The sequence below is a fragment of the Setaria italica genome, chromosome III (assembly GCF_000263155.2).
Source record: "Setaria italica strain Yugu1 chromosome III, Setaria_italica_v2.0, whole genome shotgun sequence".
Lineage (NCBI taxonomy): Eukaryota > Viridiplantae > Streptophyta > Magnoliopsida > Poales > Poaceae > Setaria > Setaria italica.
The window spans coordinates 3,123,046-3,139,186 of NC_028452.1; the positions used below are offsets into that span (position 1 = coordinate 3,123,046).

The following is a 16,141-nucleotide window of genomic DNA, read 5'->3' on the forward strand; positions in this document are numbered from 1 at the left end:
AAACAGGCCCTTAAGTGTTTGGGAGGAGGGAGAGGCCTAAAAGTGACTAAAATGGGGGGTATTAAAATTTTAGCACCCCCTCCCAAACACCCCCTATGTATGGCGCGTGTTTCCTGTGCAAAAGTAAAAGTTCGTGGTAGTTAGACTACTCGCTCTAGAAAAAAGAAGCACGTGATTGTTTGTTATTTTTACAGATCTTCAAGTGCAATTCTAACAACTATTTCAGCTATAATAGATTTGTAAAATCTAATAATAAGTTACCGCAAACGAATCTAACAAGTTTAGAGTTTCTTGAAAGTACTTTCGAGGCAGAACCAAACGAGCTTATATCTAACATTCAGAGTTTCAAAATTAATTTCAAGCCTTCAAGCTCCCTCCTCGTGGATTGACAACATAAGATTATTGGCACTATTATATTCATTATGAAAAAAAATTCATAATATGTAAATATTTCGATATATAAGCTAGTATATTTTTTAGATTATTAATCAGATTACCACCATGCAAATCACGTCAATGTTCTAGTGGGCTTAAATTTCTGGTCGAAAATTGCAGTAGAATAAAGTCGTGCACAATAATTAGCAAGATCGTTTCTTTACGCTGGAGCGATTGCGATTGTTCTTCATGTTCTAGCAAGGTCGCAGATAGAGGCTGATGGGAATGAAAAGGACGCGCGTCACCATTACCCGAGGTCTTGCTAAAACATGATGAACAAGCGAGACATGAGGATTAATTTGGCATTCCTGTTGCATTCGGCGCATTATTAACGCCGGGGGATCAGGGTAGGTGGCGGTGAATCTCTGGTTAATAAAGATTAACAGGACAGGCGTATCTTATACCTTGGTGGAAAGGGTGTTTGGCAGCATTCCACTTTAGAAAAATTAGTTTCACTCCACCAACTTTAAAAACTCACAGTCAAACACGTCTAGCTCAACTAACTCCAGCTTCACAAAAAACGTGGAGCTAGGGGTCAGATCCACATTTTTCTTAGAGTACCTCAAGGGGTGCTCCAAAAATATCGGTTTTAGACTTACTCGTGGAGTTAGGGTTATTTACCCATCTTTACCATTTGTTACACAACATACCCGTACGTTTCTAATTTTTCCTTTCCACTCATGGTCTTCGTTTCCTCCCTCTGGCCGCTAACCCTCGCCCGACGGAGCTGTGATACCCACGCCGCCGTCGCTCGCCGGAGCCACGCTACCCTCACCCGCCGGCGATGCGCTGGACCGTGCCGCCCTCGCCCCCCTTCAGCCATGGCCACATCGCCCCTACTCACCAAACCTCTCTGCTCCTGCCCGCATCGACCGCGCGGCCCCTGCTCGTCGGACCTCGCTGCCTCCACCGACTGGGGCCGCGCCCTCCTGCCGGTCGAAGCTGCGCCGCTGCTGCCATGATGCCCCCGCCCACCGGACCCGCGTCGCCCCCACCGGGCTAGAGCACGACGCGAAACCAAGAAAACAGAGCTAGCGAGCAATTCACCACTGGCTAAATCCCTCCCAACTTCGGTCACAAAATAGCCGCCAGCAAAACCTAGCTCCCACTCTCCTATACCACCTCCACCACCCATAGTCGCCGGCCATGGCTCCATCGGCCGGGGATTGAAAAATCCCCGCCCGCCATTGCCGCCGGTCCCGAGCTCGGGCGACGCTGGTGAAACCCTCTATCCCGGCCACCTCTTCCACCAACGTCTGGCAAAACGGAACCCCGGTGAGCCCTAGTTGCTACAGCCCTTGTTCTCTTCCTTCCTCCGTCGTCGTAGTCGCCGGTGTTTGGCACGAAAGCCGCCGCTATCGGGTCTGTGCGCCGCCGCTCGTTGCCGACGATCTCCAGCCATCTTCCAGCCACATAGAGTAGGGGCATGGCCCCCTCACTGGAAACCTCACCGCCGGCCATGACCTGGCCTTGGTCATGTTGACCACGGGCCTAGCCGTCCATGACTGTTTTGGTTGTGCGCTCGATGAATCTGGGTAGCAAACGATTTTCCCGGATTTTTTGGTTATGAATTTGATTAAGATAAATCTGGACTAAATCTTCTCAAATGCATAGTAAATTGTAGAAAAATGATAAAAATGTGAAACCAAATTTGTTGGATCTGTTGTCAAGTTTTATTGTCCAAAAACCATACCATGATACCTAAATGAAATTATCACCATAGTGACATGTTCTTATATTTATAAATAATTCTGCTGGTGTAAAATCTTGATAAATTCATGTAAAATACTTTGTCGGTATTTTAACCAGAATGCTTAAAACACAACCAGCCATCCATCATGGGTAAAATAGAACATTCCCACCAAATTCTCATGTTTCTGGAGCTAGAGCACTACAATATGCTAAATATGTACAACAACTTCATATTTTTTTAAGTTGGTGGAGTGGAGTGGGAAAGTGTGGAGCTGGTAGAGTGGAGTTGGTTTTTTATGAGGTAGAGTGCTGTCAAGCATCCCTAAGTCATTGCTAATTAAGCAAGTAGTAGTGGCGGACGTGTTTGTTTTGTTCTCACGCGCGCTAGCAGTTAGCTGTGTGCTTAGTTGGTGGTGGGGCTAATCTGCTGTTTAATAATGGTCGCTTTTTAGTAGTAGTTTGATTAGGTCCACGATGTCACTTTAACCTGACAGGAGATATTTCGAATAAGATTAGGGTAGGTGCTTCTTGTTTTTTCAGGGAGGGAGGTGCTTCTGCTTAGCTAGCTATCCCGGATGTTGTTTATGGGTTCATGAAAACTTCGGAAAGGACCATTTGTCGTATAGTGGCCCAATAAGAATCAGCCCAGTACTATCTTTTTTCTGGCGACAACACAACTAAAAACTGGGCTTGCCCTAAAAAAAACTAAAAACTGGACCAGGCTATCAGCAAACTAAGCCCAAACGCACATTGACCACTTGTAAGAGAGAACCATACCCAAACGCGGTCCAGTGATCAGCTCACTTCATAGCTGCAATTTTCCGTTTCAATTAGTATACTGGAAAAAGCAGATCACACGATGATTCCAAGGGCGAGACGAAAACCGCCTAACACCACATCTACATGGATTAGGATTAATGCAGGCAATGATTCAATGGAGCTGCATCTCACTGGGGATGGAGCAGGCAGGTCGAAATTTTCATGGAGATGAAGAACACGGAATGCAGGTAACCAGTTACCTGGAGACAGCATACTCCGTAGCAATTATGTATTTTCTTCAAATACTGACATAGATGTCGTATACATACTACTTCCATCCTGGTCAAATACAAGGGGTTCTAGCTACCTACATCCGTTACGTTAGTCTACGCGGCACAGAATCCGCTCCTGCACTCTACCTGCAACCGAAGAAGAACACCTGAAATGTTCAAAAAAAAAAAGAACACCTGCAAAACGCGTTCACCCCCATTGTTTATCATTGTTCTGCGGTCCAGGGATCAATAAGCACACTAGTAGGCACTGGCACTACTGTAAAGCCCACATGCTCCCTCCCATCTGATGCTCATCATGTGCATGCTTGTACTGTTATTCTTCGCTCGAGCAGAGAGGCGACGCTGAACCTGGCTATGAAAATGCACGAGGTTCACTCTCTCACCGCTCACCATGCAAGCTCAAACTGCTGGAAAAGGTCGAGCTAATGGAAAGGTTTGCTGGTACCAACTGTACCTGATTTCCCCGGAGCATTTCCGCATGCGTTGTGTTGCCATTGCAACGCGAATCCTTCCTCTAGACTGCCGTAAGGTCGCAGCACAAGCATCCCCGCTAGGGAGGGAGACGCCGAATCTAGATCGGAATCGAGGGGGTCAAGTTGCGTGCCGGCGCAGCAACGACGGACGGACGGGGCTCGTTGCCGCCGCCGCAGTATCGCCGCGGCAGCGACCGCAGGAGATCCCGCGCACGGTCTCGGTCGTCCCCGTCGACCTCGCGCCTGCCTGCAGCTCGACCCCCAAAAGCCACGCCAATGCAAACTCCAATCGAATCCAGAAGGTCGAGTTGCGTCTGCTCCCAGCTTTGCAGACGCTGCATCCGACGTCTGGGATGAGCTCTGCTTTTGTTAGGATTAGTTGTATTCGCCATCTTTATGCCATGAGCGGCACACGATTTTTGCAATCTTCGGTTCATTTTCGGAGACTCGGATGATCTTGCCATTGTGTTGCCGCCGCAGAGGATCTCAGCCCGGCACCATCTCATCATCGTCTTCGTCATCAGTGATCCAGTCAGTGAAGTAGCAAAGCTGCACTAGAATCATCGTCTTTTGTCGAATTTAGAATTGGGAAACAGCAGAATCATTAGGGGCGTCGGTCCCACCACTTAACAAAGAAAATCGCCTTTACTTGGAAGTAATGGCCGCTCCAAATCAGCGGGCAGCGACACCGACACGTCAGACCTCACCTCAGCCCCCTCTCGCTCCGTCGCTCGCCCGCCCGCCGCCCCCTCCTCGCTGCTGCCGAATTGACGATGCCGCACCCGCGGATCGATGGGGGCCGCGCGCACTTCAAGGCCGCCGCGTGCTGACGCGGACGCGGCGTCTCCCTGACGGCCGGGCCCCACCTCACCGCTTTATAAGCGACCCGCACGCTGCCTCTTTTCCCTCCCCCTCCCTCCGTCTCTTCTTACTCCTCGGCTCTCGTAGCGGAAGCCGGAAGCCGCAGCCGGCGGCAGCGGGCGGCGACGACGAACCCTAGCCTACAGCCTAGCCTCAGGGGCCCCGAGTGACCGACCACCCGAGCGGGCGAGGTGAGCGGGTTGAGTTCGGTGGCTGGCGCCCGGGTTGCGCGATTCCCGCTGACTTTTCCCTCTGGGGGAGGGTGAATTTTGGCAGGTTGGTTGGCTGGCCGTTCGATTCGATGGCGGTGGCGTCGCGGCTGGCGGTCGCGCGGGTGTCGCCGGACGGCGCGGCCGCGGGGAGGAGGCGGGGGCGCCCGACGGGGTTCGCGGCGGTCGGGCTCCCGGCGGCCGCCGCCAGGAGAGGGAGGAGGCGCGGCGGGGCCGTGGCGGCGAGCCCGCCGACGGAGGAGGCCGTGCAGATGACGGAGCCCCTCACCAAGGATGACCTCGTCGCGTACCTGGCCTCCGGGTGCAAGCCCAAGGAGAATTGGAGGTGAGAAAGCTTCGATATGCTCCTTTTTGTTACTTTCCTAGTGATGGAATATTGGAATGTTTCACGTGGAGGCGTTGTTTTTGGTTGGTTGGTAGATGTGATGAATGGGACTAGTGCCTTGTAGTGTTAAGTCTGCTGTACTAGTGTATTCTGTAGTACAATGCATTCGTGAATGTGATCACTTGGCCATCATTTTATCTGGTAGCTGCATTCAATTTTTTTTGCCCATTGGCAATTTATTGTGGTATAAGCTGCCAGTGTTTTTTTTCTAACATATTGCAGCTGATTATTCAGTTTATCCCCTAAGTGAATGTATGTCTTTTTTTTTTACAGAATTGGAACGGAGCATGAGAAGTTTGGTTTTGAAGTTGACACATTACGCCCTATAAACTACAATCAGATTCGTGACATACTGAATGGGCTCGCTGAGAGATTTTCTTGGGACAAGATAATGGAAGAAAACAATGTTATCGGCCTGAAGCAGGTACTGTTGCATTGCTCTTTTCCTTTTGTATGAATGCGCATTTACATACCATCCCCCAACAACTGAAATTGGATGAAAAAGGAAAATGTCCTTTGTGTATCCTGGGTTTTTCCTAGAAACCGTTTTCTTCTTAATATACTGATACACAACTCTCTTGCGTGTTCGAGAAAAAAAAAGGAAAATGCCCATTCATTTCAATGGGTCAGCCCGACCCATACTTTAGATGCCACTTCCAAACAGAAGGGTAATGAAGGTTTTTCCAATGACTTTAGCATATCTTTGTAACTGGACTTATTTGTATGGATGCAGGGAAAGCAAAGCATCTCTCTAGAACCTGGTGGCCAATTTGAACTTAGTGGTGCTCCCCTTGAAACATTACATCAGACTTGCGCTGAGGTCAATTCACATCTTTATCAGGTAAATTCTCTTACCGACATAGCATTCCTTGTATAGTCTTACAGAATTTATGATCTGTTAGCTTGTGCGGTTTTTACTTGTGAATATGCCTGATCATTCTTTTGCCAGAAGATGATCCAATCCCAAACTCATACTGCAAGCCAAATGCTTATTTATATCCCTGCCTGGCTACCACGATAATTCTATGGAGAACTATGCCTTCAACTTGAGCATCTTGTTGGAGTTTCTCTGTTTGTCTTTGTAAGAAAATCGGTACCCAGATGGGCACTTTTTTTGGGGGGTACCAAGCAGACTAGGGTCTCTTTGGAATATGAACAAAATGTTTCATATGTTTCATGTTACTGCTTTGGCAATAGATTTATGCGTTTCTGTGCAATCAGGATAGAACTAAAAAATTTGCATCTTCTTGTAGGTCAAAGCAGTTGGAGAGGAAATGGGAATAGGATTTCTTGGACTTGGCTTTCAGCCAAAATGGGCACTGAGTGATATACCAATAATGCCAAAGGTAATTCTGTCCTTTGATCTTGTAAAACTAAATGTTTTGAACTTTGCTTTGTTCCTGGACTGTCTACTAATGGTCACTTCGACCCAACATACTTGTTTTGATTTTCGTCCATAGCAGTCTTTGATACTTAAACAAAGAAGATTGTATCACTAGAAATGCTGTCTTTTGATACATCTCCCATTGCTTGACACAACAATATGAACTTGCTGGTTATCCATCACATTCGTCGAGCACTTAGAAAAAATGACTGATAAAGTGGCCATGTTAAAGGTAACATAGTTGAACTGTTACGTTTCTCCGATAAAATCTGACAAAATCAGTTATTGCTTTGTAGGGAAGATACGAAATAATGAGGAATTACATGCCTAAAGTTGGTACTCTTGGCCATGATATGATGTTTCGGACATGTACTGTGCAGGTGAGCGTATTTTTATTTCTATGCATGGGGTGCCATTTTCACAATAACATTACCTTCTATTTGAGCTCATTTCAGAGAGTCTTGAAAGTTATGACATAAGTTGATTCACTAAAGAACTTAACTGATTTGCATTATGATCTTGACTGAAGTCTACTCTGCTGTTTCCAGGTTAATCTTGACTTCAGTTCAGAACAGGATATGATAAGGAAATTTCGTGCTGGCCTCGCCTTGCAGCCTGTGGGTATTTTTATTATCTTCCGTGATCATTTATTTGCTGTTCTCAAATCATCTTGGCTTGTTCATTTAACAGATTGCAACAGCGATATTTGCCAATTCTCCCTTTAAAGAAGGAAAGCCAAATGGATTTCTCAGCTTAAGGAGGTATTTACATGATAGCCCTTCACAACATACATAACTTTTTTCATTATCTGTAGTTGTTAACATAGTTACCATTACCTGCAGCCATATCTGGACAGATACTGATAACAACCGTGCAGGAATGCTCCCTTTTGTTTTTGATGACTCATTTGGGTTAGCATTCCTGTGAACTCCTCCCTCTTCACCGTCTTGAGTGCCAATGATTTGAATGATAGCCTGATTTCACTCAAAGATATTTTCCATTGAAATGATACTAACTATAGTTTCTGTTTGGGAGCAGATTTGAGCAATATGTGGATTATGCATTGGATGTCCCAATGTATTTTGTGTATCGAAATAAGAAGTATATTGACTGCACCGGAATGTCATTTCGGGTCTCTTTCTGTCTCTGATATCCTTTTACTTCTGTAGTTCTGTATTGTTAAAGTTTTCTTTTTGCAAGACACAGCGTTTGGTTTTGATTCATAAAATCTCATTCGACATGTATTATCTGCAGGATTTTATGCAAGGAAAGCTTCCACAAGTTCCTGGGGAGTTGCCTACTCTTAATGATTGGGAGAACCATCTAACAACAATTTTTCCCGAGGTTTACTCTTTTATCCCTTTACATGATTGCATATCTGTCATTGCTAGTTTATCGTACTAACTCTGCCCTTTGTATCTGCTTGCAGGTTAGGTTAAAGAGATACCTTGAGATGAGAGGTGCTGATGGTGGCCCGTGGAGGAGATTGTGTGCTTTGCCTGCATTTTGGGTGTGTGATCTGTTTCCCTTCGTCTTTGTTTTATATTTCTACACACTATCTCTGATGGCCAGTGATTCATATGAATTTCTACTAAACATTCTTACTTTATTTTAGTTTTTTTTTTTGCTAGAAGTTTTGAATCAGATTTCCACCTTATACTTATCTGCAGGTTGGGCTGTTATACGATGAGGAATCATTACAAAGCATTTTGGACATGACTTTTGATTGGACAAAGGAGGAACGAGAGATGCTAAGACGGAAGGTACCTTAAGATAATTGTGCCCTCTGTCCTTCCATTTGATAGAAAATATTCTTTATATGAAATTATAATTTGTTTTTTGCCTCACAATTCCAACAGTCCAATAGAGTTTATTGTAATTTTGTGATCAGAGATTGTGTAGTAGTAGATAAGAATAAACTTTAGCAAATTTTGTTTGTCTTATAGTGGTATATTTGATCAGGTACCGGTGACTGGTTTTAAGACACCATTTCGTGATGGATATGTAAGACATTTAGCTGAAGAAGTTCTAACATTGGCTAAGGTTAGTGCATCACTGTGCTACTACTTCATTTGCTTTATTCTTGTTTCTTTTGAAGAAAGGCCAAGTCCATAGAACTGCTGTTTGTAAATAATGCTCATGCTGTCCAAACGCAGAATGGATTAGAAAGAAGAGGGTACAAGGAGGTTGGTTTCTTGAGAGAGGTTGAGCAAGTGGTGAGCACAGGTAACGTACCAATGCTATTCACCGTCTTCACTTCCTGATTCAATTGTCTGAGACAACAGTGTTTTGCCATGGCTCTCCTCCCCTCAGTCAGTTGCTAACTCTAAATTGTCGACAGGAGTGACACCTGCCGAGAGGCTTCTGAATCTATACGAGACCAAGTGGCAACGCAACGTGGACCATGTTTTCCAGCACTTGCTATACTGATGACTTGACGATCGCTGGACAGAGCTTGTAGATGCGCTCTGTGATTTTGATACACAATCTCGTCTTGATCCATTCAACGCCTGGAACTGTAAGTCTCAGCTCAGGCTCAGCTTTGTGACTCGTTGACGGGGGAAAACCGCCAACTGACCCGGCGCTGTGGCCACAAATAATTTCGCGAGCGACCACTATGTTTTGACTTCACCCCCAGTCTCCAGTGAGATGGAACAAACCACTGTTTGTACCGGCCCTTTTGCTCTGAGGTCAAAATGTTGTACGAAAAATAACAAGCCCATCCTCTGCACGATGGCAACAGTTTGTTTCTTCCTTGATTGCTGGGATGTTTGTGCCGGGTTTACTACATGATAATTGCATCGACGATGAATAAACTGATGGTTTGATCTGTGGATTCTGAATCGTCGGTTTTCGATACGCCTGATGCCTAACCATCTTTGCTCTAAGATCCGTGCGTCATTGTCTGTCTCCGTGCACTACTTGGAGAGGAGAACAATGTAATACGTTTATTTTTTTTTAATTTTGACTACGAATAGTGAAGTAACTATAAAAACTAATAATATAAAAATGTTAGTAGATTTATTGTTGCAACTATTATAATATATAATCTTTTTTATCTGAAATAAATTATTTCTAGAGAGATTGTTGGCCAGAGTTTAAAAAAGTTTGACTTTAAAAAACCTAAATGTAGCTATATCTTGGGGCCGAGGGAATACAAAGCAACGGCTTGGGCAATTAGGCAATGGAAATCAAGGGGTACAGTGATTATGAAAATTCGGTGCCAATTAGAAAAACTGAGATCATGGAAGACTCAGGGCAAGGTGAGTTAAGCTAACGGCAGTCGGCAGCGAAACAGTCAAAGGTGGGTTTAGATGGCTGCGACTAATCCGGTAAAGGGGAGCCGTCAGAAACGAGAGGAGAGAAGTCAGGGTGACATCGCGCCGTGGATGAGCTCGCCGTTCCGGAGGAAAGAGAGCGTGCGGATCGTGCTTATGTTTTCTCGTGGTCTTGCTGTCACTCCAACACGTAGAAGGGGTATTTGAATATGAGGTGCTAAATTTTAACAGTGTCATATCAGATGTTCATATGCTAATTAGGAGAATTAAATATGAGCTAATTATAAAACTAATTGCAGAACCCTGTGCTAATTCGCGAGACGAATCTATTAAGTCTAATTAATCCATCATTAGCAAATGGTTACTGTAGCACCACATTATCAAATCATGGACTAATTAGGCTTAATAAATTCATCTCGCGAATTACATTCCATTTGTGCAATTAGTTTTGTAATTAACCTATATTTAATACTCCTAATTAGCATCCAAACATCCCATGTGATGGGTGTTTTAACATCCTATTGCCAAACAGCTCCTAAGATTAAGTAGTCAAAGAGCACTAGTTAGCGAGAACGAAGCCAGAGTTTGAAACGTGCTTGTCCTCAGACATCTGACCAGCTGACCCGAGACGGCTGCACGCACGCCACGGCTATGTGCGCTACCAACCGCGCACACGCACCTACTCCCCCCTCTCCGTCTCACTTCCACGCGGGCCCCACATACGCTTGATCCGGAGCACCAGCCGCCCACACACAATCGCACGGATATCTTGGAAACTCCCGCTCCCAAAAGGCAATCCCCCCGGTATTAAAATCCCCACGCAAGGAAACACTCCCCCCCGTCCCCACGCCCCCAGTCCAACTCCAATCCTCCGCCATGAACTCGCTCCAGTCCTTCCTCGCCGTCGCGCCCGTCGCCGCCAAGCCGGCGTCCTCCCGCGTCCCTGGCGCGGGATCGCGGATCGCCCGGCCGTCGTCCCGCCGCGCCCGCGTCTCGGCCTGCCTCGCGGCGGAGGCGCCGCCGCCGCCCCCGACCGCGGGGGCCGGGGCGGCGCGGCGGGAGCTCACGGCGGCGAGCCTGGCCGTGATGGAGGACGAGGCGCGGTACCTCGTGGGCACCTACAACCGCTCCCGCGTCGTCCTCGAGGCCGGCCGCGGCTGCAAGGTCTACGACCTCGACGGCCGCGAGTACCTCGACATGGCCGCCGGCATCGCCGTCACCTCGCTCGGCCACGGCGAGCCGGAAGTGACCGCCACCATCGGGCAGCAGAGCGGCACCCTCATCCACGTCAGCAACGTCTACTACACCAGGGCGCAGGTGCTTCCCCCATGCCCTCTCCTCCTCCTCCTCCGCCCGCGACGTGTTCGACGCATTGCCCCCGCCGGCCTGGCGTCGCTTCTCTCCTCCTTTAGGCGCCCGCTGACCGTGTTATTCCGCTCTGTGTTGCGCAGGTTGCGCTCGCCAAGCGGCTCGTGGAGTCCTCCTTCGCGGACCGCGCCTTCTTCGCCAACTCCGGCACGGAGGCCAACGAGGCGGCCATCAAGTTCTCCCGCAAGTTCCAGCGGGTCGCGCACCCCGACAGCGACGATCCGCCATCCGAGTTCCTGGCCTTCACCAACTGCTTCCATGGCCGGACCATGGGCTCGGTCGCGCTCACCAGCAAGTCGCAGTACCGGGAACCGTTCGCGCCCGTCATGCCTGGCGGGACCTTCGTGGAGTACGGCAACCTGCAGGAGGCCAAGAAGGTGATACAGTCCGGCAGGCTCGCCGCTGTGTTCGTGGAGCCCGTGCAGGGTGAGGGTGGCATTCATAGTGCGACCCAGGAGTTCTTGCAGGGGCTGCGGGAGGCATGTGACGAGGCTGGAGCTCTCTTGGTCTTTGATGAGGTATATACGCTGTGCTCTGCCATTGCTACTCTCTGTTCTATTCATTTAAAGGAATTGCCATAGGACTGAACTATATTTGATTTAAGAACTATATACAATTTGTTATGAAAGAATAAAAGATTATAGCTTTGGGTCATGAACAAATAGAATTGCCATAGGACTGAACAGGGACATGAGAGTTTGCATTTCTGTTCTTATCTGAAATAACATCATTCTCTCTTCTGAATTCAGATTGTCATTCAGTACATCGTGATAGTGTTCCATGCCTGCCAAGTTGCATCTATCTGTGAAGTTGAAAACATCTAATCTAATGTTGCTTTATGGTTTTGAAAAACAGGTGCAATGTGGTTTGGGGCGCACAGGTTACCTCTGGGCACATGAGGCATATGGAGTAGCACCGGACATTATGACCTTAGCAAAGCCACTAGCGAATGGTCTCCCGATCGGCGCTGTCTTGGTCAAGGAAAAGGTTGCTGCAGCCATAAACTACGGCGACCATGGTACAACATTCGGTGGTGGCCCTCTTGTCTGCAAGACTGCACTAACAGTATTGGACAAAATCCAGAAACCTGGTTTCTTGGCTGAGGTGTCCAAGAAAGGAGAGAACTTCAAGCAGCTTCTCCGCACCAAGCTGAGCGGAAACCCACATGTAAAGGAGGTCCGCGGTGTTGGCCTCATTGTCGGCATCGAGCTAGATGTACCGGCTGGTCCTCTGGTCGATGCATGCCTTGATGCCGGTGTCATAGTGCTGACAGCTGGGAAAGGCAATGTTGTGAGGCTCGTGCCGCCACTCATCATCTCAGAGAAGGAGCTGGAGCAAGCCGCCGATGTTATAAGGGACTGTCTACCGGCGCTTGATGCTGCATCTTCTTAATGTAACCACATGCCTTATCAATTGTAGAATGATCCTCCCTTTTGGGAGGTTCAGATAGTGTATGTTATAGGTCCGCATTGGAAGCTAGTTCCAAATTTGGGAATCGAATAATTTCATGTTGGACCCATTTTCACCCATCTTTCTGAGAGTAAGTGATTTATTGGTTGTCATGTCAATTTACAAGATGTTCTGAGAGTAAGAGAAGTAATCGACATCTTATGTTGGATTTCTCTTAGCAGTTAGCACAACTCCCGGTTAAGGGTGGAGCATGTCTCAGTTGTGCATTAAGAGTACAACAAAAAGTAACAACTCCGCTTTGCACAATAATTTGGCCTAGCAGTTTCTAATTCCATCAGCATCAACATTAAACCTACTGTACGATGGCAGTGTAGCCCCAGAGCAACTCTAGTAATAGCTCACCAAATAAGGTTTTTTCTATCTTTTCAAGGGCTATAAAAATATCTTCAACTCCAGCAATATCCCTAGAGACCCCTCAAGAATGGAGGGTAGAGAGGGGAGGGCCTGCTGGAGTGCTTTTTTTTACTTAGCCCTCTAAACTTAAGATAGGGGGCTGTTTAGAGAATCCAGTGGAGTTGCTCTAAGCTCCTTCAGTTTCTATCTTCCTGCTCTTGCATGCGGTTTAGGAAAGAACTGAGGATTGAGGGGATTTTGTGGAGATGCACAGATGGGCGGTAGAAAAACCCCGGAAATTAAACTTGCCATACCATGTCACCGGAATTTGCAATCATATATGTAATTATTAAGGATTGAATTTTAGTCTCCCGAATTTTGTAATCTGGCCAACACGTTTGGATGTGATGCTCTCTGTGAGAGCAATAAGCAGTGATTTTATTGGAATGGATGTCATCGTTTTCAATTTACAAGATGATGAATGGTGTTCTGACTTCTGAGAGTAATAAATGAATGGTTTCACTTGGCATGCACAACACTCCTGACTAAAGTGGGAGCACGTCTCAGTTGTGCAGAAGCCTCGCAAGCACTCCGACGATGGGCGCGACGGTGACGGTGGACGGCTCGGCCTGCTAGAAGTTCTCCCGGGAGTCGCTGTACTGGTCGTTCCCGTCGGGCCCTCCGACGATGGCGCCGACGAGCACGTTGGGGTTGGGCGTGCTCCTGCTGAAGTAGTCGAACCCGCCCTTGCAGGTGATCTTGCCGGGGCTGGACTTGATGGACGGCACCGACGCGCCGCGGTGGCGCACCCGCTCCGGGAACCTCGCCCCGAACCCGACCATGTAGCTCATCTGCCCCGGGTTGGCGCCGAGGATGTAGTCCGCCTGCGACCGCGCGAACGAGAGGAGCTGCGGCGGCGGCAGAGCCGCCCAGCCGCCGCACCGGAGCGAGGCTCCCGCCAGGTGGTCGGCGTGCGCGGCGGCGACGAACGCCGCCGACGTCACGAACTGCAGGTTGTTCCAGGGCTGCGTCCAGAGCATGCCGCCGGGGCTGAGCTTGGCGCCGCCGCCGTGCTGCGCCACGTTGCAGAGGAACTGCTCCAGGCTGCGCTTCATCGCCGCCGGGTTGCCGGCGTCGGGCAGCTTCCCGTCGAGGATAAGCTGCAAACATGAACAGCCATTGTAAATTATTTCTCTCTTTGTCACTGTCAAGTGCTGCAGGGTGTACATAGCTAGTTAAATCTAGCATGGCTAGATGCTCGCTCGCCTTTGCGACCAGTGCCTGAGCGCCGAGGAACTTGTTGTACCATGACAGCGCTGACTGCACTCCGCCGCTGTTGCCGTCGCCGAGGATGAAGGCCTTGTAGTCTGCACCACCGGTGGCGACGAAGAGCCAGACTGCAGCCCAGATCAGCTCGTCCTGCACCATTTGTGATCCCAAAAAGAAACATTCATGCCATTGAAGAAGTAAAGTAAATGGCAGTATACCTCGTCGCCGCTGCTAGGATAGAATTTTGCAGCCCCCGGCACGCTTTTGTGGTAGAGGCCACGGCGGTTCTTGGCGAAACGGAACAGCTGCATGCACACAACGGCGACCATGGAACGGAACATTAGTTTGCAACGTGTCGTAGACTTGTATTGTAGTACGCATGCATGCATGGGCGCACGTTCTTGTCGTACCTGCTCGGCGTGCCCGAGGAGCATCGCGCTGTATCCGCTGTCGAGCCGCCGGAACGCGACGGCGGCCGCGGCGAGCGCGGCGGCCGTCTCGGCTGCGACGTCAGATCCCGGGCGGGAGGCGTCGACGCTGTATGCCGTCCGCGGCGTGTCCATGTCCTCGGGGCGCTGCCAGCACGAGTGGTCGGAGTCGCCGTCGCCGACCTGCACGTAGAGGGTCTCCGCGGCGGCGTGCGCCCGGGCCAGGTAGTCCGCGGCCCAGCGGACGGCGGCCAGCGCGTTCCGGAGCTCCCCCGCCGCCGCGAGCGGCCGCGCGTACTCGACGACGCCCCACGTCAGCATCGTCACGGTGAACGCCATCGGGGGGCCGAACTTGACGTTGTCGCCGGAGTCGTAGTAGCCGCCAGTGAGATCCACCTGCTCGATCGCGTCGCAATCATGCACGCACACAGATATATAAGTATATATATAATCCATGTCAGGGAGGTGATGAAATTAATGTCGTGCTTGCAAGTATAATAAGTGTGTAACGGCAGTGCTTACGCCGTGGTCGCGGCCGTCGGCGAGCGCGGAGTCGCCGCGCCACTGGACGCGCTGGTCCGGCGGCAGCTTGCCGGAGCGCTGCCCCTCGAAGTAGAGCAGCGAGTTGGCCAGCGCGGCGCGGTAGTCGGGCTGGCCCGCGCAGGAGGAGATCGCGCAGCCCAAGCAAAACCGCCAGCCCAACAGCAGCAAGAAGCCGCACCATGCTACCCATCATCTCTCTCACACAAACTTGAAGTGCCTCTGATCGATCGATCTCTCCAAATCAAATCTGCTAGCAGTACTCGTGCAGCGGTGAAGTTCAATTGCTTGAATCTCTCTTGTTCTTGCTACGGGTATTTATAGGCGGATGAACACAGTGGAACCGGCCGGCCTCAAAGGAATAGAAAGAACGCATGCACACATTTGAATCCAGCGTAAATGCATTTTTGGAAAATCAGATGATTTCGTGGCGTTCAAATAGGATGCCTGCGCCGGAAATACCCTGAATTTGCTCGGCGAATAACGTGGGAGAAACGAGCGAGTGATGTACTACACTAGCTACAGACTACAGTTTCACCATCTGCATGGTCAATCGGCTTGAACAAGAGGAAAGGAGTGAATGTTGGAGGCAAGGTGATTCGACATTGATCGTTTGGGATAGAGTAAGGACATCCTTTTTAAATTTTGGGAATCAAAATAGAGATATAGGATTGAGAATGACACGAGATGCTATGCTAGCAAAGGATGTGATTTTGATCTTGGAGCCAGGGAGAGAATGTAACCGAAATTGCCTCTCGGAGATACTGTAGTGGATTTGGATTGAACGAGGATTCAATTCCTTTTATTTCTCTGCGCTGCTTCAATTAGGGCTCGTTTGGTAGGGCTGTGGCTGTGGCTGAAACTACTCCGGTTGTGGTTCCTGTGGTGAATCAGCTTCTCTGGTAGAGTTGAAGCCATTCTGAAAAATATCTGGCAAAACAAC

At 48.9% G+C, this 16,141-nt stretch overlaps 3 protein-coding genes and 1 long non-coding RNA gene across 4 annotated transcripts; 2 read left to right on the forward strand and 2 right to left on the reverse strand.

The window, feature by feature from the left end:
* Positions 1-4,392: 4,392 nt before the first annotated feature.
* Positions 4,393-9,355, forward strand: LOC101753211 (glutamate--cysteine ligase A, chloroplastic). The gene is made up of 16 exons (XM_004960325.4): positions 4,393-4,704; positions 4,790-5,068; positions 5,402-5,552; positions 5,862-5,969; positions 6,382-6,474; positions 6,809-6,892; positions 7,061-7,129; positions 7,203-7,273; positions 7,355-7,423; positions 7,551-7,644; positions 7,767-7,856; positions 7,942-8,022; positions 8,183-8,275; positions 8,475-8,555; positions 8,669-8,738; positions 8,854-9,355. The coding sequence occupies exons 2-16, from the start codon at positions 4,815-4,817 to the stop codon at positions 8,940-8,942; spliced, it is 1,497 nt and encodes a 498-aa protein (XP_004960382.1). The 5' UTR covers positions 4,393-4,704; positions 4,790-4,814; the 3' UTR covers positions 8,943-9,355.
* LOC111256796 lies at positions 8,182-8,628 on the reverse strand. The gene is made up of 2 exons (XR_002677039.1): positions 8,479-8,628; positions 8,182-8,279 (listed from the first exon to the last, which is right to left on the reverse strand). It is a non-coding gene; the product is annotated as an uncharacterized LOC111256796 (long non-coding RNA).
* A 1,251-nt stretch (positions 9,356-10,606) lies between the features above and the next one.
* Positions 10,607-12,735, forward strand: LOC101753618 (acetylornithine aminotransferase, mitochondrial). Its single transcript, XM_004960326.4, has 3 exons — positions 10,607-11,107; positions 11,242-11,676; positions 12,014-12,735. The coding sequence occupies exons 1-3, from the start codon at positions 10,667-10,669 to the stop codon at positions 12,548-12,550; spliced, it is 1,413 nt and encodes a 470-aa protein (XP_004960383.1). The 5' UTR covers positions 10,607-10,666; the 3' UTR covers positions 12,551-12,735.
* A 789-nt stretch (positions 12,736-13,524) lies between these two features.
* LOC101772668 (endoglucanase 14-like) lies at positions 13,525-16,116 on the reverse strand. Its single transcript, XM_014804832.1, is given in 6 exon segments — positions 13,525-14,121; positions 14,228-14,380; positions 14,449-14,535; positions 14,641-15,054; positions 15,181-15,383; positions 16,065-16,116. Coding segments are annotated over 6 exon segments (1,506 nt in total).
* Positions 16,117-16,141: the final 25 nt, after the last annotated feature.

Excerpts from the sequence above, each read along its gene's own strand:
- LOC101753618 (XM_004960326.4), top strand. The coding sequence starts at position 10,667 with ATGAACTCGCTCCAGTCCTTCCTCGCCGTCGCGCCCGTCGCCGCCAAG. Across the intron at positions 11,108-11,241 it reads TCTACTACACCAGGGCGCAG|GTTGCGCTCGCCAAGCGGCT; the intron begins GTGCTTCCCCCA and ends TGTGTTGCGCAG. Across the intron at positions 11,677-12,013 it reads CTCTCTTGGTCTTTGATGAG|GTGCAATGTGGTTTGGGGCG; the intron begins GTATATACGCTG and ends TTTGAAAAACAG.
- LOC101753211 (XM_004960325.4), top strand. The coding sequence starts at position 4,815 with ATGGCGGTGGCGTCGCGGCTGGCGGTCGCGCGGGTGTCGCCGGACGGC. Across the intron at positions 5,069-5,401 it reads AAGCCCAAGGAGAATTGGAG|AATTGGAACGGAGCATGAGA; the intron begins GTGAGAAAGCTT and ends TTTTTTTTACAG. Across the intron at positions 8,023-8,182 it reads GTGCTTTGCCTGCATTTTGG|GTTGGGCTGTTATACGATGA; the intron begins GTGTGTGATCTG and ends ACTTATCTGCAG.